Genomic DNA, 24,700 nt, shown 5'->3' with positions numbered 1-24,700 from the left:
GGGGAAAAAGGAAGTAGCATGAAAAGACCTGAGTTCATTAAATTTTTTCATTAATGCGGAAGGTAAATTGGTTTTCCGAATTGCACACAACGTTTAACGTGTGGTGTCTGCACGCTAACGAACGGTTAGCTAAATAACTTAGATTAGATAGTGTTGTCATAAGTATGTGTTTGCTCTTGTAAGGCACATGGTGAAAGGAGAGGTCTTTCCACGTGTTCTAAAAGGAAACTCAGCAAGACACATTTTTTTTTTCCTGTTTGAGGGTTTTTTAATAATTTTTATTTTTGTAACTATCTTTGATGCACACTTAGAACTCCCAAACAACATGCAGGATTAACATATGTGGCATTGTTCAAGCATGACATAAGAGATCGCAGATTTCTAAAAAAAAAATTTAAATAAAAAAATGTTTTTAAAAAAAACTAACAAAAAAGGTATTAGGGTATCAGTGCTCTCCTGAAATGATTTTATCAGCATTTTTTCAATAAAATCACAACATTTTCTAATTGTGATGAGAGATACAAGTTGGTTCCCGTGCCACATGGTTAATACTTTGCGGTTTTATTTCCTCCCCCCCAGATTTTATTTTTAACTGTACAGAGATCAGATATGGTTTAAATTCCAATTAATAATGTCAGGGAATTTTAATTTATTTTTTTGCTTTTTTATTTATTTTAATTAAATTTTTTTTGTTTTAGCTACTTCTGATATGGAGAGAAAGCTTCCTTTAAAAAAAATTCTGCCTAGTAACAATCAGCGCGCAGTAGCAAACTCACTGGAACTATTGGCTATGCAAATCCAGAGGAGGGGGGGGAGAGCAAACTCCTTCCTAAACTGCTTCTCACAGAGATATTTCATCTATACCCTTTCACTTTTATGCTGAACAGAGCACCATGCATTTGCACACCAAACCGTGACACTGTCAGCTGTACACTTTACGCAAGTCGAGCTATACTTTTCCTTACTAGATGTATTTTAGTAAAAAAAAAAAAGAAAAAAAGGGATCGCTGATCATAGCTTATGGCAGAACATGTTTAGACCTACCGAATTTTACACACCCGTTGTACAAATATGAAAATTCTTCAAGGAATAGATAATTCAAGGGGTCAGAGGGCTTGTAATTCTAACTGCTTTAAAATTTAAAGAGATCAAATAAACAAACGGTGAATTACTTGATTCATACCGGATTAATGGACTATTAAATTGCATATCATTTAAAAAAATATCTAAATAAATGTAAAAAATAATAATATATATATATATATATATATATATATATATATATACGGTATATAATTAAAAATAAATAAAATAATTATATATATATATATATATATATATATATATATATATATATATATATATATATGTAGTACCGGATTGTTATATGGTGACTTGCAAAGGGTGTTATATGGTGACTTGTGGGGGGTGGCGTGTCACTGCAGAATTTGCGGTGTGCAATGAGCTCAGATCATGCATGTTTCCTAGAAAGCTGTATCAGCCATGACCATACTGTGCAAGAAAAGATAGTAGTGTCATACATACTTATTCCAGGAAGTGTTTTCACGTTTGCAAAAAGTAGATGTTACTTAATTTTAACGCTTCGGTTCGGGCAGCAGCAACACATTTCTAACAAAAAATAAAAATAAATGTTTTTTTAATGGCAAATGTGGATTTTTGTGCATTCGGATCATGCATTAAAGCAGGGTGATATTCCAAAGTCTTCTCCCCCTGCCCCCACGTCCTTAGCGCTGACGTGAAACCATATGCTTCTTACACAGGTAACCTGGCAATGAATGAATCCAAAAGGCACAATCCCTCTACGTTAGCGAAATCCATGTATACATCACCATCTGGGATCAATAGGTATTTAGGAAGCAGGAAGTCTAGCCATTCTAGAATGTTCTAGAAGGTTTCCTAAAAGATTTTTTTTTTTTAGAACAAGGGTCTTTCACTAAACCTACATATTATTTGGTTATTGACCATAAAAGCATTTTGTTATTTTAATGCACTTTTTTGTTGATAGATACTTCTTCCTTTGGGCCGTTCTATAAAGGTAATCTGAATGCATACCTAATAGTGTGTACAGTATATATATATATATATATATATATATATACATACATATACCTGTGAAAGCTCAGAGTTTGCTCCCGATCCTCATGGTTTTTGCCCCAATCTCAGGGTCTCAGCACGAAGGGGTAAGTTCTTAGGGTCACACAATCCGGTGTTGACGCCTTCCTATTCTACACGTCTGTGATTATATATGAAGACTGCCAATTGGTGCTTTTGTCACCTGTATGCCATGGTTGATATCTCTGCTTGAATGCAGGTGACTCACTAAAGTGTATCTTTAAATACTGGCAAATCAAGATTTCCATGAGCACCAGTATTAGAGACGTTTGGGTAACACCTTTGACGCGTCATTACATAGAATCTTCTAGACAGGCTATTAAAGGGTTAATGTTTCAAGAATCTCAGGGTCAGCTCATTTATGAAGTTCCCAGGCATGTTATATATATATATATGTGTGGGATGTGGATGATTTTCAGGTGCAGAATTCTGGTGTTCAGAGTACTAGACGGTTCTAGGTCAGAGTACTAGACGGTTCTAGTTCCTACAAAGTGATCCCGATGATGTTCATTGAAGTTGGAAAGACCACCTAAAGTTTTTAGAGGTTATTCACGGCCAGCTCTCTTTGCAGGGTGCTGACTTTATATATCAGGTCCTACCGTACGTTGAATATTTGGAGGGGTGACTGTTGGATATAATATTTGGAGGACTGTCGGGGTGACTGTTGGATATAATATTTGGAGGACTGTCGGGGTGACTGTTTATATATCAGGTCCTACCGTACGTTGAATATTTGGAGGGGTGACTGTTGGATATATTATTTGGAGGACTGTCGGGGTGACTGTTGGATATAATATTTGGAGGACTGTCGGGGTGACTGTTGGATATAATATTTGGAGGACTGTCGGGGTGACTGTTTATATATCAGGTCCTACCGTACGTTGAATATTTGGAGGGGTGACTGTTGGATATATTATTTGGAGGACTGTCGGGGTGACTGTTGGATATATTTGGAGGACTGTCGGAGTGACTGTTGGATATATTATTTGGAGGACTGTCGGGGTGACTGTTGGATATAATATTTGGAGGACTGTCGGGGTGACTGTTGGATATATTTGGAGGACTGTCGGGGTGACTGTTGGATATATTATTTGGAGGACTGTCGGGGTGACTGTTGGATATAATATTTGGAGGACTGTCGGGGTGACTGTTGGATATATTATTTGGAGGACTGTCGGGGTGACTGTTGGATATAATATTTGGAGGACTGTCGGGGTGACTGTTGGATATAATATTTGGAGGACTGTCGGGGTGACTGTTGGATATATTATTTGGAGGACTGTCGGGGGGACTGTTGGATATAATATTTGGAGGACTGTCGGGGTGACTGTTGGATATATTTGGAGGACTGTCGGGGTGACTGTTGGATATATTATTTGGAGGACTGTTGGGGTGACTGTTGGATATAATATTTGGAGGACTGTCAGGGTGACTGTTAGATATACAGCGCTCTGCGGGTTTGCTGCGACGTCTACACACTGTTAACCTCGGCGCACCCCCGTTACTCCCATACCACCATCTAGTATGGCTTGCAGATGCAGCCTAAGCAGCCATTTGGAAATAAAGCTGCTGAAGAACCTCTTGTATGGTAGATCTGTCAGCTTCGCAAAGCATTCCCAAAACAATGATGTTTCTGTGAATACAGCTCTGCATCGGTCGCGTGTTCCTTTGTGAAGTCAAGATGTCAATCGCGCGACTTCGGAAGCTGTGCCAGGGGCGGCAGCCTCGTCTTCTATAGATAGATAGATTGTAAGCTCACGAGTGGAGCCCCCAAAAGCCCACCGTTCCTGCCAGGAATGTAGAAGTACCAGAAAGCTAGAGGGGCTCGCGGGCCGGGTTCTGTGTCTGTATGTATTCATGTAACTTGTTGGTGCTTAATAAATAAAAGATAATAATAATAATTCTCTCTCTCTCTACATATATATTTATATATATATATAGTTATGTATGTGTGGGTATATATGTGTGTATACAGTATATATATATATATTATGTATGTGTGTATACAGTATATATCTATATATATAGTTATGTGTGTGTTTATATATGTATTTATATATACAGTATATATATATATGTGTATATATATGTGTGTGGATACAGTATATATCTATATATATATTTGTGTGTGTGTATATGTATATATGTGTGTGTGTATACAGTATATCTCTCTCTATATATATTTATGTATGTGTGTATATGTATATATATGTGTGTGTGTATACAGTATATCTCTCTATATATATTTATGTATGTGTGTATATGTATATATATATATATATATATGTGTGTGTATACAGTATATATCTGAGTGCATATGTTTATAGCATAATATATAATATTTACAGAAAGACCTATAGACTGTCTCTGTAATATTCCGGTTTATCAGTCTAATGCAGCCAACACAAAACCTGCCCCTGCCTGAAGCTGTATTATTTGGGGGGCTCCCCAGTGCCCCCCATATCCAGCCTGCGCAGCACCCCAGTGACGTCACTCTCTCCTCTGGCTGTGTGAAGCCCAGGAGGGGGCGGGGCCGGAGGAGCTGTCACCGTGTGTGTGCTGCCCTATACGAGGCCTCCCTGCTTACTTGTAAGCAAGGGGAGGAAAAAAAAAACTTCAGAACCCGAGTCTGGCCAGCTGCTGCTCTACATAATAACAGCAAATAGCGAGCCAGCCCGGGGAGCTGCGTCACTCCACAGCAAGCCGGGGAGAGCGGAGGGAGCCTGGGAACCGAGCCTCTGCCCCGATCCATACCTCCTGCGAGGGGAAGCGGCAGCTCACTGTGTCCGAGGGGAAGGGGGGGCTGGGATCCTATAGAGTCTCCACAGTCCCTGGCCGGGCAGCATGGAACTGCTGTGCTGTGAGGTGGACACGGTTCGCAGGGCTCAGACAGACCCCACTTTACTGTTTGATGACCGAGTCCTGCACAATCTGCTGACCGTGGAGGAGAGGTATCTGCCCCAGTGCTCCTACTTCAAATGTGTCCAGAAGGACATCCAGCCCTTCATGAGGAGGATGGTGGCCACCTGGATGTTGGAGGTTGGTGGACACAGATGTGGATCTATACTGGGTGCAGAGTTATTACCCCCCCCCCCCGCACACTGATACCCCCAGTAAATGCAGCAAAAAGGGGGGGCTCGTTGTTATTTGCTGTTACTTTACTATACGCATCGTGCTATACCCGGGTATATGCATAGAGACCTTTCCTATACATTGTGCTGTATATACATTCCGTGCATTGATCGGGGTTGTATAAATCTGATGGAGTGTGTGCTCTTTGCTAAAGATGGCATGCTGTATTACAGAGAGATGGGGCATTTGGGGTATTAAAGCTGCCTTCATTCTGCCCCTCGGGCTGCTGGAATATATATTTATATATAGGTATATATGGGACTTTATATACGGTATATATATAGGTATATATGTTGCATTTCTGGCATAGACACGTGTTGCTGACTTTTGCTGTGCAGAAAGTTTGTTTGGCAGGGGCAGGGTGTGGAATGGAAATACCCCGGATTCCTAGGGCTTTGGGGGCACACGGATATATTGTTCTGGCGCTTCTTGCCCCTGGTTCCCGTTGAAGCCCTGGCTCAGGATCCCGCAGTTACCCCCTTTCTTGTGCCCACGTATGCACTGACTCGCATCGCATGCCCTGATTGTGCCTCCATGTTTTCTGCCTGCCCCCCCCGCACTCCTGGGGGATCTTAACAGCCCCCCGTAGCCTTCTCGTTACCCCCATCGGATGCGCTGCCCGGTGCCCCCGTGCAGTAGGATGTGCAGGGAGGGTAATTAATTGCGATTTCTTACCCTGTTCCTTGGTGGTCACCCCATTTCTCTGCTCTTTTGGGGAAGGGAGGGGACTTCGCTTCTTCGCAATATAACTTTTAACTTTTTAAGTGCCGAAGTGGTTGGTTAGTTGGCCCCACGCTTTGCAGGGTATGGCTACTTAGGGGTTAAAGTGAAATCCGCCCTGGTACCCTATTTAACAGCTCAGAAAGTGGGGTTTAAAGGACCCCTGTCACGTGTTCCATCTCCTGGCGAGTCCTGCATTGAAGTCACCTTTTCGGTGTTCATAGGGTTAATCGGTCACTTAATCGTTCTGGCACAATATTGGGGGGCAGGGGAGTTGTTACCGGAGCAGTTAAGGGGGACCCCGATAATCTATCTTGTTGCCTTTGTAAGATTATGTGGATCCATCTGTGTAGGACTCATTCTGCTAGTGTGGCACATGCGCATTCTAGTTTTTGGGGCATTAAGTTTAATATATAGACCCCCCACATTATATGAACCCCCAATACATTCCGAACCCCTTGTCCTGCCCCAGCCACCCCATTTTTTTCACCCTTTGGTGTCATTAGCAGCTCCAGATCCAGCCCAACCCTCCCCCCTCCACCTTCTCCAGCAGCCATGCTCTCCAGCCCCGGGACCCCCTGTCGTTTATCGATGGTTTAGACCCCCAAAACCTCAACCAGGACCCCCCAGAATTGTCGGGAATGATACAGCACAGTTTCCCGTATAACCTCCTGCAAAAATTGGGGCGCTGCGAATTTTTTAAGTATTTTTAAATATTTCTTGAAAATATGACGAAATCACAAATTGTCCCGATGTCTGGGTGGAGATTGTGCTGTGAGTGTGACTTGAAACTCTTTCTGTCTTTACTCAGCGGAGCTGGGGAACTTGCACTCACACTCTGAGTGTTACACTATACTGAATTATATGATTTCTATCCGATTTTTGTAATTTAAACATTATTTTTTTTACCAAAATAAAGCCTTTTTTAACTCTCTCCTCTTCTCTCTGCCCCTTCCCCCTTCTCTTGATTTTCCTTTTTTTTTTCTTTTTTTTTTTTTTGGACTCTTCTTTTAGGTTTGTGAAGAACAGAAATGTGAAGAAGAAGTGTTCCCCTTGGCTATGAACTATTTGGATAGATTTTTAGCTGTCATCCCGACGAGAAAGTGTCACCTACAGCTTCTCGGAGCCGTCTGCATGTTCCTCGCATCGAAACTCAAAGAAACCATCCCTTTAACGGCGGAAAAACTTTGCATATATACTGACAATTCCATTAAACCCCATGAGCTGCTGGTAATAAGCCTTATTTCTTAAAATAAATATTTACGGCCCTTTTTGTCCACGGGAAAGCTATTTCTGGTAAACTTCAATGCGATCCTCTGTCTAGGAAATCTTCCGCCCTCTCTATGCTTGGTATTTCTTTCCACCTCCTATATTTTATTTTTATCGGATTAAAATAGTATAGAACAGACGCATATATCACATATTTTACTATATATAGCCTTATTTATTTACATGAAAAATATTATTTTTTTATATAATAAATTAGACATTTTTTTGCAGATTCTGTAGAAATGTTGCACTAAGATACCCCGACGCTATTTTCACTAATTTTCTTTTTTTTTTTTATATCGATGATCTAGATCTATATATATAATATATATGTATATATTTGGAAGATAAAGACATTCTCATGGCCACAGGCCTCTTTAGTAGGAATTATTTTAGGCATTGTCTGCCACCTAGTGGTTACTGCGCTTCGAATTAACCAGAAAAAACCCCAAAACATATTCCCGTCCCCAGAGTTAGCTTCAGGTCACTTTACTTTTGCTAGAAACACAAAACGCACGAATTAGGGTCATTATTTCAAATTTTATAAACACACGAGTATTACATCTGGATACGCAATACTCCGTTTTTTTTATTATTAAATAAAAAAATAAATTATGACATTAATCTTGTCCCCCCCATTCTTTTATACACCCATTTTCTAGGGTTCCTAAATGAGACGCCTTAACATATAAGATTTTATTAAGAAGATGCACCTTTCCCCAGATGTTACTAATGTCTGATGTTAAAAAAAATGTATTTATTAGTAATTTGCCGTTTGGGGAGTAAAAGTCTCTTCTCGATTCTTTAGTTAAACCAGCGAAAAAGCTGTTGCGGTTCCCAACGGGAAACTTTAGTTAAACTCCTTGCAGTCTTGTATGAACAAGTGTCAAGATTAAGAGTAGATAAGTAATCAAAGATTCGCACCAAGCCATTACTTTGCCGCAATCCACACCCAATGACTCTCGCACCCGCCTTTACAAGCACAACCATTCATTTTCCATTGTCCGAAACTTAAATCCTTTTAATAATTTTTTTACCAATTAGCGTTTATTAAAGAATATGTAGATTAATCTCTCTTTTCAATCTCTAGTTTAAGATAAGAATTCATTCATAAATTTAATGCCACACAAAAATCAATATATATTTACATATATATATATATGTATATAGTGGCCCTTTTTAGTGCAGGTGGCTTATACTGAAAACAATAATTATTTGCTCAAAAATGTCTAATTTTATAGTGGCAATGTTAAAAAAAAAAATAGTAAGTTCATGACCACGTCCGTGGAATAGGACATTATGCGATCTGGACGTATATATACGTCCTGTTCACTTACGGTGATATCTCCACCCTATAATGGGCTTATGGGTTCACGGACGTAAAGGTGTGTTCGGTGGCCAGCTGTAGTAAAAGGGTTTGCCGCATCTAACATTTCTTTAAAGGTGCCGCGTGTCTATATGGGACAATATTCTGTTACGTATAGAGTGACTTCTAAGCCTGGATGGAGGTAGAAATCCATAAGCTAACCTAGAACCTTCTGCCTTGTGGTATGGAGTAGTGACCTTGGGATTGTCTAGTTCCTTGCGCTATGGGATAGGAAGGGGAAATAAATCAAGGCTAAAACTAGAGGAGGGGGGACAAAAAAAAATTGGCATTTGCCGTTATGTCCGATTATCTTAAGAGGAGTCTGACGTTTCCAGACTAAAGAGAGAGTCAACAACTTCAAAGCGTTTGGTGTAAAACAAATATTTAAGCTATTTAATAGCGATCTGATTAAATGTAAGCGGAGGGGGGGGTCGCGGAGAAAGTGAAACTTTTCATTCTGATCTTGTTTGGTATTTTTTTTTGTCTCGCAGGAGTGGGAGCTGGTGGTGTTGGGAAAGTTAAAGTGGAATCTGGCGGCTGTGACCCCCCATGACTTTATTGAACATATATTGAGAAAGCTTCCAATGCCTCAAGACAAGTTACTCATGGTCCGGAAACATGCCCAGACGTTTATTGCACTTTGTGCTACAGGTAACCGCTCCGACCTCCTTATCTCCTCTCTCTTTTTTTTGTTTTGGACGGGCCGCCCTTTTGATGACCGCGCCGCGTTGATTCTCGAAGGGTAATTAGAGAGGCATAAAAAAATAAACGCGTCGACGATGCCCGATAAAATGTCAAGTTTACAAGGAAAAGAGAAAGGGAAAAAAAAAAAAAAAGGTGTGCCGGAGAAAGCCTTGCATTTTTGTTTTTTTTCCCCCCCCATACCACACCTACCTTTCTAATCCTCCGCAAGCAGTCAGGTATGGCATTCCTTATGCTTTAACCCCTTAAATGCCAAAATGTGGGTAAAAATGAAAGGAAGCCATACCGGGTAAGGAGAGAGCTTTTGGCAGTGGGTAGAGATATATACATTTATTTATATATATGGCTGCTTGTATTGCTTGTTTACTTAGATTGTTTCACATTTAGTGTGGGTCGGTAGAAGGGGCTTGAATGCAGGATAAAGAGAAAAAAGACATGAAGAGAGGGAGAAAATGTATTGACTATATGTATAACTAATAGGTAAGAGGAGACAGGGGAGATGTTGGACCATGAAGTCATGGTCTAGGCTTAGACGTAATAAGGTTTACTCTGAAAAGAGGGGTGGTAGATCAGTGGAACAGCCTCTCAACATAAGTGGTAGAGGTTAATACAGTGAGGGGATTTAAACATGTATGGGGTAGACGTATGGCTCCTGAATCTAAGGCAAGACCGACGGCTGATTTAGTCTTTACAGACGGCCTGATCTCTGTTCTCCACCGGTATTGGTTACATTTAGTAACTCAAATTCATAGAAACTCAAACCACATTAACACCGCGGCAAAAATATCTCGTGTACAGACGATACCGCCGAGGTGCATTAGTCATGTTACGCGCCTACAGAGATATACGGGTTTCTTGCTTGTCTACGCGTCTTTCATATTTCAGATATATATACCTGGCTTTAAGTGTGCTCGCTGGGCGTGCGCAGCGCACGGTGTACACCATTAAGATACTAAGAACTGCTTTGGAAGAGATGTAATGAAGCAGGGGTTTCACCCAGCAATGTTCTGCCTGGCAGGGGCGGCAAGTCCCAGCGTGTTTGGCTTCTGCACATGCGCATGGTGTTTGCGGGTGAAATGTGCCGGCTGCACGTGATGTCATTAGGGCGCCCGAGCATGACATCACCCGCTATTTGACATGATTTCTATCCCAGAAACCGATACATAACACAAGAAGTTCTGCAGCAGCTGAGTGGGCTGTTAATGCCGTTCTGCTCGTCAGCGTGGTGGCCCCGGGCGGATGAACTGGCCGGGTTTAAAGTCCGCGTGGTGTCGTGTAACAGATGTGGAATGGCATTTTCCTTTGAGATAACAAATGGAATTTTCTTCAGCCATCAAACAAATCAGTCGCCGCAGGAATGTTGTCTAATAAAGTATCCGATCTGTGACGCGGGCTGAGATTTGTCAATCACTTGATTTATTTATTATTATTTTTTTCTTTTATTATATAGCATCATCATATTCAGCAGTAATTTCCTGCGCATGGACATTCCTCTCCTGTAGCCAACTTGGGTTTGGAAAGTAATTTGCTGCCCATAAAGGAACGCGCAAATTGCTTAATGGCCTATATATATATATATATATATATATTTGGAAAAATTGAGCATCATCTCTTTTTTATTCCCCCCCCCCCCACCCAGTTCACGATTGCCCGTATTGGGTTAAAACCCCCTACTGGAATGGGCCATTTGATAAGACGCATGAATGTGTCTTCTTGATTTGGTTCTGATATTGGTCTTTCACATAAGGCCATTTACTGTCAACAAGCTATGTCTTTTTCCAGTTATGGTTTTAGTGGTTTTATAAAACAAATACGGACTGGGTGATTTGTCTTTATACCGGGACGGATGCCCACGGAAAGGAGCGGGGCCGTCCAACTGAATATTTGCTGACAAGGCATCTATTAAGGCAATATTATGTGTACTCAGCGTTAACCGTTTCAGTGCCCCCGTGACGTCCGTGCACGCTTTAGCGGCCTCGGGAAAGCGATCGCTTGCGCTGTTGATCAGGTAGAACTCGAATTGTCTCCGCACCGATGGGGTATATAGGGGGACGCGATAAGCTGTGACGGCCACAAGCATGTGGGGCAGATTTCTGCCGGTGCTTAATATTAATTATAGTTTTTGTTTGTGACGGGCAAATTATATATTCAAGAACTATTTCCATTAATTAAGCAATGTAACTAATTATCAAATATTATCAAGGAATTTGGTTGTTCTCGGTTCTGTTTATATAGTCGGACAAAGAATTCTAGTGCTTTTCGGGTCCATGCGTTAGCCGAGTGGCGGACCATGGGGAATTCTGGTGCAGAGTTCTCAGTGAGGTCAGCGGGACTATTTCGTCGTTTCCATGGTGATTGGACCATTCCGTTGTTTCCGTGGCGACTGCACCGTTCTGTCGTTTCCATGGTGATTGCGTCACAAATAGGACTACGTGGCATATTCAGAAACCTGGCACAGTAGAGACGTGCTATAATCTGGATAAGACGATCGTGACGGATATCCCCATCAGGGTAAAATTTGCGTGAAGCTTGCCCCGTTTGGGGCAGTTTTTTTTATGTATTAAAATGTCATTTGGAATGTGGGCCTTTGCTGTGTAATGGGAAGGCAATTCCTATCAGCCATCTGGTTCATGGGAATTAACCTGCAAAAAATGAAAATGGACTGTTATATGTTATGTGTTACCTATTTATGGATTCCCTTCAGTTTTAGCACTCAGTGGAAAGCTGTTTCGCTATAAGGAATTAGAACCAGGACTATACAACCATTTGTACTACAACTCCCAGCATGCACTGAGAATGCGAACTCTAAAGTGAATCGGTTACTTATTAAAGGCCTTTTAAACTTGGATCAGCCAACACAACGTGTCATTGGAACACAGGAGTTGTGGGAGTGATAAAGGAGTGATGGGAGTGATAAAGGGCCTCTGTATGCCTATGAAGAGATTCCATTAAAAAATCAGCCGTTTCCAGCTACAATACTCACTTACAATATTAACCCTGTCTGCGCTGGATTTCTGATCCATTTCATGTTTCATGGCCCCAAAACATATGAACGGGTGTGTGTGTGTGTGTGTGTATATATATATATATATATATATATATATATATATATACCAGCCGTCTGCGTGAGACGTAAGCAAGCTAAGTTGAATACTTTTAAAATGGCCGTGTAGTGGAACTGATTCATTACTACCCCTGCTTTAATGTGGCAGGATGTATATCGGAGGCCGTTAAAATAAGTTACGATAAAGCGTTACGTCTTAAGTAGGCCGTTGGCAGCGAGCCGCACCTTGTTTCGCAGCGATCTGTGTGGCACGGATTATAGCGGCCATAAAACGCCTCGCATTGTGTAACGGCTTGCGTTGTGTGCGCCATTTGTTGCCTGTGGGTTTGGCGTTAACACGTCAGTAATCTTGCACCAAATAAAGCGCACAAATCGCAAGCAGGGCTATTGGGTTTGGCCAGAAATTAGATGCCAAGTTGCGAATAAGTGGACTTATCACCATAGCAACCTATAGTTTGGTCCAGTCAACAGGAACATTCCACTGGTCGCTATGGTGATAAAACTCCTTTTCAAACGTTGCGTTAGAATTGAGGTTCAAAATTAACCACCCGGTGTTGTTTCGCTGACAAAATAAGTGGTATTGTGTTCTCTTATGACTATCCTTGGTTAGCTGGGAATCATGGGAGTTGTTCCTTCTGACATGAATATCTTAAAACTCTACATTCTATATACACTACAGTTCTATAGTTTGGAGATACTTGGAAAAGCAAAATGTGTCCGTTAAAATAACCTGGAATGGATCAGAAATCCAGCGGAGACGGGGTTATAATGTTGTAAATGACTATTGTAGCTGATTTTTTAGTTGAATCTCTTCATAGGCGTACAAAGGTCCTTTATCACTCCCATCACTCCTAAATCATTCCGATCACTCCTGTGTTCCAATGGTACGTTGTGTTTGCTGATCCAAGTTTACATTTAAAAGGCTAATTCGCTGTCAAAAAACCCTTTTGCGATTACGTTACAGCCGGAAATGCCCTTGTTTTCCATGGAAACAGCTCAGTGACCCCAAACTTTTGAATGATAGCACGTATATATTATATATATAAAATAAATGATATATTCTGTTGTCGGCATAACAGACTCTGCTTGTTTCCTGTGTGACGGATAGGTGTGGACTAGCGGTAACCCAATTTATAACTGTTTTTAATAGTTAAATGAGTCGTTCTGCTGAGTAAAACCCAGAGAGCAGATTAGTCATGTTTTTTTTTTTTCTTTCCTGTAGACCGGTCATATGTTAAACAGAAAAAAAAAGATTGTATGTACCCCAAATCTGTAGTTTTTATGGTCAAAGGAGTCCCAAATTTACCGCATGCAAATACGAGAAGACTGTGCTTAATGATTAATAAATTGAAATGTGAGGGGCGCGTGACATTTCCCCGCGGCAACTCAGCCATCAGCAGGGAATTCCTTGAATTAAGGTACTGTCCAGAGCTTAATGTTAAATACAATTTTCAGGCACACAGAGATACCTCTTGTTAGATCTCCGTTTCCAAAATATAAATGTAGGAGAGAGAAGGCCAGCCGTCCGACCCCAAGCGCTTCATCTAGGCGATCCTATGTGGCCGACACGTTGGAATATATTTAGAGAGTCAATTTGGGTCAAACGTGGAGCGATGGCTGCGGAAACCTACAAAATAGTCTTGCGAGAACTTTGCACCTTAATTCCTCTTAATAATTAAAAAAAAAATAAAAAAATTAAAGAAAAATAATTGAGTATGTTAAGTCCCGCTCGGCCCCCATCTAGTCTGCCCGTTGGTCTCGTCTTAGATTCAGAAGCCATATGCGCTCATATCATGCATGTTTAAATTCCCTCACTGTATTAGCCTCTACCACTTCTGATGGGAGCATGTTCCACTTGCCTACCACCCTCTCAGAAAGTAAAACTTCCTTACATTTCTTTGAGACGGACGTATTGCGCGCCCCTTAGCCTTTCTTGGTGAGCGCTTTGCCACAGCGGTTTAGGAGATTTAATCGCCGTTGTGCCGGAGAGATGCCGGCAGGGTCTCGTATTGATATTGCGGCTAGAGGCGGGTATATTGGGAGCGTCCCCAAGCCCGGGCATCATGTTCTAATGAACGATATGAAGGTTAAGGGTGGGCTGTTGTCTTCAGCGCTCTTGTTTTTTTATAAAACGGATTAAAATTTAATGTAGGATAATTGATTATTTTAACAAATGGTTAAAGAGTATTTCCAACCAAAATGATAGGTTCTCCTCTCTCTGCTTCCGAGCAATCAGTTTGATCTGAGAAGCATGATTTGGCAATGGGAATCTTCTTTATATCCCGCGGAGGTCTCCCACCTTAAGAGCCCAAGCGGGAGGTTTCGTGGAATTCAGGGCCGGTCGAATCATTTTTGCGTTTTATATGGAGCGGCGTTGGCGTTGAATATGGATATATGGTAATCAGCGGCTTTATAAGCCCTACTGTTCTTCTCTGCCTATTCAGACTCCTAGGTGGCCGTCTTTTGGCGTGGGTGTTTTTTTTTCCTCTGCCCCCCCCCCCCCTTTTTTTCTCACATAAATAGGGTCTAGGCCAATTGGGAAAAACCAAGTGCAGAGAATTGGTGCCGGGCCCCCCGTGCTTTTGTGGGCATGTCAGGTTGAATTCTTATCAGCGCCGAGGTCACTGACATGGTTTTCAATAGCTGGCGATGAGGTGATGACTTCACACAATGGGGGCCCACACTCTGCACTCAGACACGTTCTCCTCCACCGGCGGCCACAGTTCATTAATATGCTAAATATAGGAGACCGCGATACAAATTGCAGCCTGTTGTCCGACAAAGACCAAGCATGTGTAGCGTTTTGATGGCCAAGTCGACGGCGCTTGTTATGGTGGTTTTAGTTACAGGGGAACGAGAAGTAACATCAGATCTCGACTCGTAGTCGCTCTGGGCCTGCGGCCACAAGCAGGCCATCTTAATTTGCATTATGAATGACATTAAAGGGAGTTAGCGAGGTTACTGGGCATTGGCGCTGTCTCCTGTGACCGCACGTGGGGTCAGACCTACAGCAGTGGCTGCTGGCAGGGGCTCCATCGCTCTCTGTTCTGCTTCCAAGGATGAGAAGTTATAGAAGCGCGTGAATCGCACACAAAACAAAAGTGAGACAAACGGCCCGGGTTCGTTGTTTCTCTGCGTCGTTGGCCGCTGCTTCGTTTTAAAACACATTCATTTTCCAGATTTCCATACAATTGGGTTGATGGTGTAAGAATGGAGCTTAAAGGGTGGCTACTATGTTGGCTTGCTACTCACCGGGTCTGGCTGAGGCTTCTGAGAGTCACAGATCAACCACAGTAGGATAGAAGTAGTGGAATTTTAATTGTATTTTTCTTTTGTGCATCTTTTGCAGACTTTAATTTTGCCATGTACCCACCTTCGATGATCGCAACTGGAAGCGTTGGGGCCGCCATTTGCGGCTTACAGTTGGACGATGGAGAAAGCTCCCTCTCCGGTGATAATCTCACAGAACATTTGGCCAAGATCACTAACACAGATGTGGTGAGTATCCCGCTCATCTCTTCCCTGTTGTAATTTGTACTTTTGTTGGGTTTTCTGTTTGTTTGTTTTTTAGTTTTTTTTTTTTATTTTATTTTGTTAACAGTATCCTTGGAGAATACTAGATAACACGTAAATATTTCTGTAAAAGCCTTGGAAATCCCCCCCCCCCCCCCCAAGTACGAAACTCCTCGCTTTGTATCGCACAGCTGTGTCGGGGAACTATTTTGATGTTCTTAATGATGCTTAACTCCTTCAGTTCCAGAAGTCTGCATAGGACATTAACCAAAAAAAACAGATGTTCCGCTAAACCTACACAACAGAAATAAGATCTTCTACACTAACTATACTTTAATTAAAAGGCTGCGGGGAAAGTAAGAGGGTGCAAGCGAGTAACCTCCTTGGCTTGGTGGAGTGGAGATCTGCATAGAATCAGCTGGTTTTATCTATTTATCTTATTTAAAGAGCCTAGTAGGATAGTTCTTATTAGATTCTGAAAGCACCAGCAGATGGATCCATTGATAGTGAAGATATTAAGGTGGCATAAAAAGATACAAACTATTCAGCCCATCTAGTCCACCCATTTTTTTTTTCTGGCCAACCTTGGTTGTGTCTTCAGGATAGTTATGCTTATCACAACCTTACTTAAATAGATATCACCTCTACCACTTCTATTGGAACGCTGTTTCATGGATCCACCACCCTATCTCTTCTATCCTATAAACCATACATGTTAAGATCCAATTAGTCCTTCAATGATCAAAATGCTTTGGGAAGAATGATATCTCTCTTGTTAGAAGCAGAATATTTGGTAAAGGGAGGAGGGAAATGCAGAGCTCTCTAGGAAATTGCTTAACCCGCTGGCCCTTTAACATCCAAAAGGAGCGGTTCTAAAATAATAATAAATAGTGTTTTTACAACGCACCATATACTCTCTACAGTCTATTATAAAAATAGCCACCCCCAACCCCATAATTACCCCAAATAGGGCGAAAATAAAAAGTAAACTCAAACAAAGCCAAGGGACCCTCACCAATTGCTTCCCCTAGTCCGTGGCAGTCCAACGGGCATATAGAGGGTTCCTGTTTTTAAGATTTTTTTCTTTTTAAACAGTACATATAAATTGGTGATCAGATATGAAAACTTATAAAAGGAGGGGGGAAAAAAACATTTAACAAATACAGCAAAATTGATTGAGATTAAAACTTCTGTATGACAGATTTGTTTAATTTAGGGAAAAAAATTTGATAATTCTTCTCCAAGGAACAGGACAGCGGCGGAAGGTCATGACATCAATACAGAAGTAGCCTTAAAAGAGAGAAAATCAAATGATCTTTTTATCTCGTCACAGCGGCCGAGGACCACAAGATGTTAAATTCTAATCATTCTTGGACCTAGTTGAAAACTTAATTGGCAAAACGCTCGCATTCCAATTTGAATGCTGTATCTGTCATAAGATTGTTAAGGAAGCACGGTTCAAGTGAGGTGAACCTCCATGCTGGCATGGCCCTCACTCGTATCCAGCCACAGAATGCTGTAACTTTTAATTACCAAGTATACAGTGACTTTGAAAGAGTCCTTCAAAACCTTCTCAGGTTCCTAAAACATGGAGAGTCGCTGAAGGAACTTCTGTCATACTTTTCTTTTTTTCATTTTCCTTTTTATATTCTACATTTTCATCCATAATGTTGGCTTTCACTTTGTAAAGCCAACGACCAATCGTTATTGATTAGAACAATGTCGGTTCGGCATGGAATGTTGGCGTAACTGTTCCTACCTGCCTACCAACATCAGAGGGGTCCAAATAAGGAAACCTGTGCTACAAGGGGTGGGGCCTAAACAGGAAGTGGGCAGGGACACCTCGTGGCTCGGCCGCAGCGCAGACGTTCATTGATTTTACAGCTCTCTGGGACGCTTTGGGTACATAAAAGGATCTCCTTAACCAGCCCGTAGGTCAGCTATGCGGGACAGTTCCCGGAAATCAGGACTGTCCTGTTTAAACCAGGACTGTTGAGATTTCTGTTCTTATTTAATGTAACTGGCAAAAATACAGACATGGTTCAGTCAACCAGGTCCATCTCTTAGGGCTTTGCCTTCAAACAAATCACTGTAATGGACGCTGTTTCAGAACAAAACGCTCCTGAAAAATACATTATTTCACCTCCTGGACTTGGGGTTTTTTTAATGCGTTTTTAAAAAATTATTATTATAATTTTTTTTTAAGAACTACAATGAATTAAATATGTTCGTTGCTCCGGAAGATATCTTTTTTCACTTGTGCGTGAGTGAACGTTTAATTTACAGTCTTTAAAAGACCATGTGGGGGCGCGGACCATACAGGGGATTCGGAGGGACCCACCGGCTTGTGGAAATTCTGACCGGTCTCGTTTTTGGCTCGCTGTTTTGCTACGTTTTTTGTTTTTTTCTTCTGCTAAATGGGTTTATAAAGGATGATTAATGTGTGGGCTGTGTCAGTTCCTGTCTGGGATTTCTTTTTTAGATGGGCAATTCATAGTTAAAATCAGCAGGAAGTCTCCAGTGTAGTTAGATTAACCCCTTTGCTGCCAGCAACGGGTTAGATTTATATGTAACTTAACGCTTGGTCGATGTTCTCCATCTCGCCGCACCTTCTAAAATGTAGCTTCTTCAAGCATCACATCGAAAACTATGTCCAAAAATGTATTTATGTTCCACTCATGGCTTCTTTTTTTTTTTTTTTTTTTTATTGGAACCGAGCAACATTCTGCATTACTGACTCATAGGATTTTAAATAAAGTCAGCTGTAGATGTTTCAAGAGGCTCCTTTCAAGAAAAAAAGAGAGAAAATCTTAACTCTTGCCAGTCCTTTTAATAGATGCAAATGAGTAATCATTGTAATCATTCTTTATGACGCATTGCTGCAGCAGAATGGTCATAACTCTTTAATGTTAGAAGAGACACTCCAGTGTCCCGGGCAGCCTATCTTTTCACTTTGGTTGGCTAGTTAAAGCAGCCAATCAGTGTTGGGCGAGTGCTCCCATTGAAATCAACGGGAGTGTTTTCTTTACCAGCGCAGGGGGGGGTCTTATCTGCCCCAGTAATGTATGCTAGGTAAGCCCTAGAGGGACTGGTGGTAAGTATCGCATGCTGCAGGAGATATCTTTGGCTGAACGAATCCTCATGCATGGAAAAATAGCTGGGGGAGTCAAATGCATCCTAGAAGCTGTTGAATCCGCCGTGTTTTTCTAGGGGGACCACACAAAACTTAAAAGGGACCTCTCAGCTATCCTACGCATTTAATTTTTTTTTGGAAGCAGGGAAAAGTGTGTTTATAGATTAAGCTGTAATACGTGCAGACGTAATGCCCGCAAGAAGGTGTCGCGCGTGCATACCTCTTGTAGGCTAGACTGTTGGGACATTGGCCGTGACAGTGAATCGTGGGAACTGACCAAAGCAGAACAGCTCGGATATATGCAGTAGACTGGTACCTGAGCAGAGTTGCCACCTTGTGGGGCAAAAACAGTGACTTCAGGCCAGTAACAACCTTAGGGAATCAATGCCACAGCCAACATAATATCCAGTAAATAGCCCTTATTACGGAGTTAATCCTTATCGCCATTCATATAACAGTGTAAGGACCTTGGCACAAATGGATAAGCTCGCAGTGCTCACACTTCCCTGGTCACCCTTCTTCAATGACCCTCTCCAAGGTTACGTCGGTTTTCGTGTATTTTTCAATATGTTCCTTAATGTTCCGGACTTAGATTAGTCCCAGTTCTACATCCCTTGCGTCAGGTGGTATTTTGTATGCAAGGAAACGGCAGATAGAATAGCCCTAAGAGACCGGGATAATGAGATAGTTTGTAAGTTGGCTTTGCCTGTTTTTTTGGCAGCCGTTCCGAGCTCATTCAGTTGTTTTTGTCCCCCAGTGAGTGCTGTGCGTGTGTGGTAACAATGGGTAATGCAGTTACACTGGAGTCTAATAGTAGAGTTCCGTCATCCCATTCATAAATCGAGAATAGGATGCGGTGCTGTGATTGAGCCAGCAGACAGGAAGTGAGGACCCCCATCTAATGTGTTCTATTACACATACTTCTGTTCTCTTCTCATAGCGGAACACGCTAAAGTCATTGGGTCTGTCCCAGTGGTAAGCACAGCAGATGCCTTCTCCCTCTGAACTGACAAAGAGCGTTTATTGCCGGCCACAAAGATTTATTTAAAGATACATTTTCAGTCTATTTTTAGCATAATTAGCTTTTTGGCAAAGGCTAAAACACAAGACCCCAGATGGCTACGTTTATATAATTTGGACATTTAATTAGTGACCTTTGTTAAAGGAAAGGCCCTAGATTGTGACAAACACCAGCGAGTCACGTATGTACATACCATGTAATATATACATATAGTTATTTTCACAAGTACATTCCCACTGATCCGTTTTTTTTTTTTTTTACATTTATTTATTTTTAACTTTTTTCTTGCGTATATATCCATGAAATGTTTGGATATGTGGAAGTAAACGAACCATTATAAGCAAGAAACACCAGTCGTTAATTTTTCCAGCAACTCCTTTCTGACTTCTGTCGCCAGCACCACCGGGTTTTCTGCGTATGCGCATGAATGCATAAAGGGGTAGAAGATTGGGAATCAACCTTATTGGAAGTCAATCAACGCCATGAAGCTAACAGGAGGAACTACGTGGCTCGGCAGAGCATAGGGACCCTTAATATATATCTAAGTTAAAGGGACAGTGGCACCAAAAATATGATGTGAATGGTTCTTTAAGATTATCAATCTAGTAACCCGTTTATTCACTGTTAATATTTCTGCTAGCACAGTCTAGAGTCATTCTTGCAAGGGCGACACGCAGTTAACATCACCACAGTCCTACGCATCCTTCTTACCGGAAGAGTTGGTAGATAAAAATGTATTCCTCCCTGCAATATGTTCTGCGGCGAGGAGAAGCTTGGCTAGAAGCCATTTTTTTGCACATTAATAGAGAAATCTCTTGATTGCTGGATTGGTTATCGACTGTCTCAAGTAGAAGGGACATTTCAGACTTGTATTTGATGCAAGGGTACCGGTAGGAAGGACAGAGATGGTCCTTGATGCATAGTTGACCCTGGGAGCTTCATGCATTGATTAAAGTTTTCTCCAGGGCTGGCTTGACCGTTCTTCGAGAAGAAACCTGATGATTGAATGCAGGTGAATTTTAGATACTGGACAGCCTGATGATACTTAAAAGATGAAGAATGAGTGCAACACGAATATGCTTCCTTGTGACTTGAGAAAAGGTTATTTGGGACCCAAACCATCGATTATAAAAATGTAGACATTAAAGCCAGATACGGTCCAGTAATCCGGTTTTATCTGCTCATAAAGAGCTTACAGAGAATATTAGTTTCCCAGGCATTCTCCAATTCCTCTTAACCGGTATCCACTTACTCTGCATTATATATCTAATGCGGGGTCTACGTGGTTGTTTTGTCTCCCCCTGAATTCCTATTTCCGTGATCCGTTTCCGTATGCAGCAGTTTTCCTGCAGAACGCACCAACATGTCTTCATGTCTTGTAACACGAGGACATATCCTATATCTCCTTTTATTCGCCCCATTATATAACACAACGAAGTGCACTGACATTTATAAATAAGAATGCACTAAAATGTGAACGTGGGGCATAACCTTTGTTGGGATACCTATATCGAGTATCCGTTCAGTGCACCAGAAGCTCATTTAGCACCATGTTACTTGCAAATACCTATTTGAGGAATAAATCTATTTTAGGTGCTTCCATTTTTGAACTAAAAAACAAACTCGGCCACTAGGCTGTTACCCTTGGCTGCAGAGTTACTATGACATCATCATCAGTGCCTACAGGGAGTTAACATAAGCTGGCTGCAGACTTCCCTGCACTGAAGCCTTCTTCATAACAGAACACTGCGCACTTTCTGACACGCGGTATTCCGAGCACATGCCCTGCTGTTATGATGGCATAGACCACTGGCGATCCTTGAAGGGTTAATTTTATTATAGCACCCAGACTTTGATTTGCAATCACGTGACCATTTTTTGTTTGAAAAGGGAATCGTACCCACCCGCCTTGACATGTATCTAAATGTTCTCACATGGTTTACATCTAAATTGTACGATTAAACCACAAACACAAAAAGTTTGAAAACCCCCGGTATTCCACAAGGAAATAAGTCAGCGCGGAATGGCATTTTTGGAATGAGCGATCGTCTCTGTATGTGCTACACGTGCGTTTAGGGATGCGGTTTAAATTAATCCTTGGTTCACAGACCTCCCTTAATGTTGTACTGCAGACGGGTGACAGTACACACGTTAATTAGAAACCGGCGTCAAGTTACAGACATTTTGTTCATCCCATGGAATTCACGAAGCTCATTCTTGCGATTTCCTGTCCTCCCAAAGAAAAAGGCCTAATGGCAACCGAGGCTTCAAAGTTACTTTCTGTTCACCACAGGAATAATTTGTCATACCCCATTTTTTTTTTTTATATATCGGAGTGAATTACCAAACAATTAAAACCACTCAATGATTCTAACACTTACCCGGCGCAGTTCTGACGTAGACAGGGCTGTCTTTAGAAACCTTTTGGCTCATACACAGGAACTGGTTGTACCCCCGGAAGGCTTCCCTTAATGTGGGTGATGTTGGGATGCTGAATACTTTATACTTCAGTCCAATTGCACAAGAGATTGTAGTAGATACACAGAGTAGCCTTCCAGTAGAGGTTACATTGACAGACAAAGAAAACGGGCGTTTAAGACGTGACCGCCATGACAAAACAATCTTATAATGGCTCAACGAAAATCATCCATGTTACATTGGCACACATACATACATTGCATATTGGATACACATCTTAAAACTGAAAAAGATACTTTGGAGATTTAATATAAATATATGTTACCCATCTAGAAAATTTCCAGAATATGTGCACAAAATGCTTCTAATTCAGAACAGAAGGTTTCCGAGTCTGGTTCATGCATGTACTATATGTATGTACTATATTTATATGTGTGTATTGTGGGTCTTTCGAAACATATTTCTAAATACAGTGGAAGAGTGTGTGCTGGGGGGTTAAGAAACCATCGAATTTCAGGCATTTTTATCCCTTGGTTTCTAATATTTGTTAAACTGGCCAGTGTTCTGGGGAGGACTGCACACGGGACGGTTCCCACGCTAGCTCACAAGATCCACTCTAGCTGCAAATAATGTGAAAGAATCTCTGGAATTCAATTTATCTTACACCATGAAATTTGATGCACAGCATGTCAGATGTTTAAGCAGGCAGGTAACCTTCAGGGGTGGCTGTGACCGTTTGCAGACTCCATGACTCCATGAAAGACGAAAGTAACAAAAGAAGCATTTTATATTTGAAATAAAAAGGGAAAAAATAACAATAAATGTTAAAGTAGCTGTATATTCCGTAACGTATGGGGAGGGGGAATAGAATCCATACCGTTACACGGCAGTATTGCTATTTAAGCGTGGAATATGTTAGAGAGACCAAAAATAACGTCTCTTTTCCTTAGGAGCCATGAGAATATTTTGCCGGAAGGAGTTTGCCTTGACAGGGTCTCAATAGAACATCAATTATATTAGCAGATGCATGGCTATTGTGGATAGCCTTCGGTTGGGCACTGAAGGGGCTTATGGGCCATTGTCAGTCTTTACTTCCTAAAACAAAAACCAAGTTGTAGACGGTAGAAGCCATGTAACCATAAAATGTACATTTCTCAGTGGGAAAAAATGAGAAGTCTTCTAAGTAGTTAACCATTAAACAGGACATATTCCCACCAACAAAAATAGTTTATTTGATAATACTTAAAGGTTTCAGAAGCCAAGTGGTTTTAATGTATTTTTTTGTTTCAGTGACATCACACTTCCTTTTATAGTCAAGACTAGCACATATTGCATATTATATCTTGCTAGACATGTTTCCATAATCCAGTGCTCCTCAGATTATTTAAATAGCTGGTATATATCACATTGGAATTATGCATTACTTTCCTGTGAGGTGAATGATGCCCCCCCCCCCCAAAAAAGGTTCATACTTCTGCATCAATTTCTTTTTGAACAAAAGATTGACTTGAATTGTTTATTTTTTTTGTAGTATTAATTTGGCTTTATATCTACAGCATATAAATGCAGAATAATTTTACTTTGTCATGTCAGGAGTGCCTGTCATGCAATCATTATTTGCAAGTTTATTTTTTAACCAGAAAGTAAATAAAAAAAAAATATATACGGTTTATATATATTTAGTTCATACACAACTAAAGGAGAAATGTATTTTAACTTTTTACTATAAATTGTTCAAAATATGGACAATAAATATTTTACGTGTACAGGGGAGGAAATATATTTCAGTTTTAGGTACTAGATAATTAAAGGGGAATATTTTTGTAATGTTATATTCCTTCTCGTTCTTCTCGTTCTTCTCCTCATCTCATTCTTCTCCCCATCTCATTCTTTTTTTTCTGTTGTGTAATTTTTTTGTCTTTTCTTTGTAGGATTGCCTTAAAGCTTGTCAAGAGCAGATCGAGTCTGTGTTGGTCAGCAGCCTTAGACAAAACAGACAGCAGACTCAGCAGAGGAACACATCCAAAACAGTGGATGAGCTGGACCAGGCCAGCACTCCAACAGATGTGAGAGATATCAACCTGTGAGGAGTCCAGCACCGAAGATGCCTTTCTTGTTCTTTACTTTTAGAACAAAACCTTTTATATCTGCTCCCACTTAGGAAAAAAAAAATATTTAAAGATATTTTTAAATACAAAAAAAACTGAATTATTAATAAATGTTTGGTGC

The 24,700-nt window shown here is 41.1% G+C and overlaps 1 protein-coding gene across 1 annotated transcript; it reads left to right on the top strand.

The window, feature by feature from the left end:
- Positions 1-4,977: 4,977 nt before the first annotated feature.
- On the top strand, positions 4,978-24,558 carry CCND2 (cyclin D2). Its single transcript, XM_089493063.1, has 5 exons — positions 4,978-5,172; positions 7,000-7,215; positions 9,112-9,271; positions 15,736-15,884; positions 24,403-24,558. Exons 1-5 carry the CDS (start codon positions 4,978-4,980, stop codon positions 24,556-24,558), a joined length of 876 nt encoding a protein of 291 aa, XP_089349189.1.
- The last annotated feature ends 142 nt before the right edge of the window (positions 24,559-24,700 follow it).

The sequence above is a fragment of the Sceloporus occidentalis genome, unplaced genomic scaffold, assembly GCF_023333645.1.
Source record: "Sceloporus occidentalis isolate IW3139 unplaced genomic scaffold, rSceOcc1.0.p SCAF_62, whole genome shotgun sequence".
In the NCBI taxonomy this organism is placed as follows: domain Eukaryota; kingdom Metazoa; phylum Chordata; class Lepidosauria; order Squamata; family Phrynosomatidae; genus Sceloporus; species Sceloporus occidentalis.
The sequence above is the reverse complement of the archived record's forward strand: the minus strand, read 5'-3'. Positions and strand labels throughout refer to the sequence as shown.

Excerpts from the sequence above, each read along its gene's own strand:
- CCND2 (XM_089493063.1), top strand. The coding sequence starts at position 4,978 with ATGGAACTGCTGTGCTGTGAGGTGGACACGGTTCGCAGGGCTCAGACA. Across the intron at positions 5,173-6,999 it reads TGGCCACCTGGATGTTGGAG|GTTTGTGAAGAACAGAAATG; the intron begins GTTGGTGGACAC and ends CTCTTCTTTTAG. Across the intron at positions 9,272-15,735 it reads TATTGCACTTTGTGCTACAG|ACTTTAATTTTGCCATGTAC; the intron begins GTAACCGCTCCG and ends CATCTTTTGCAG.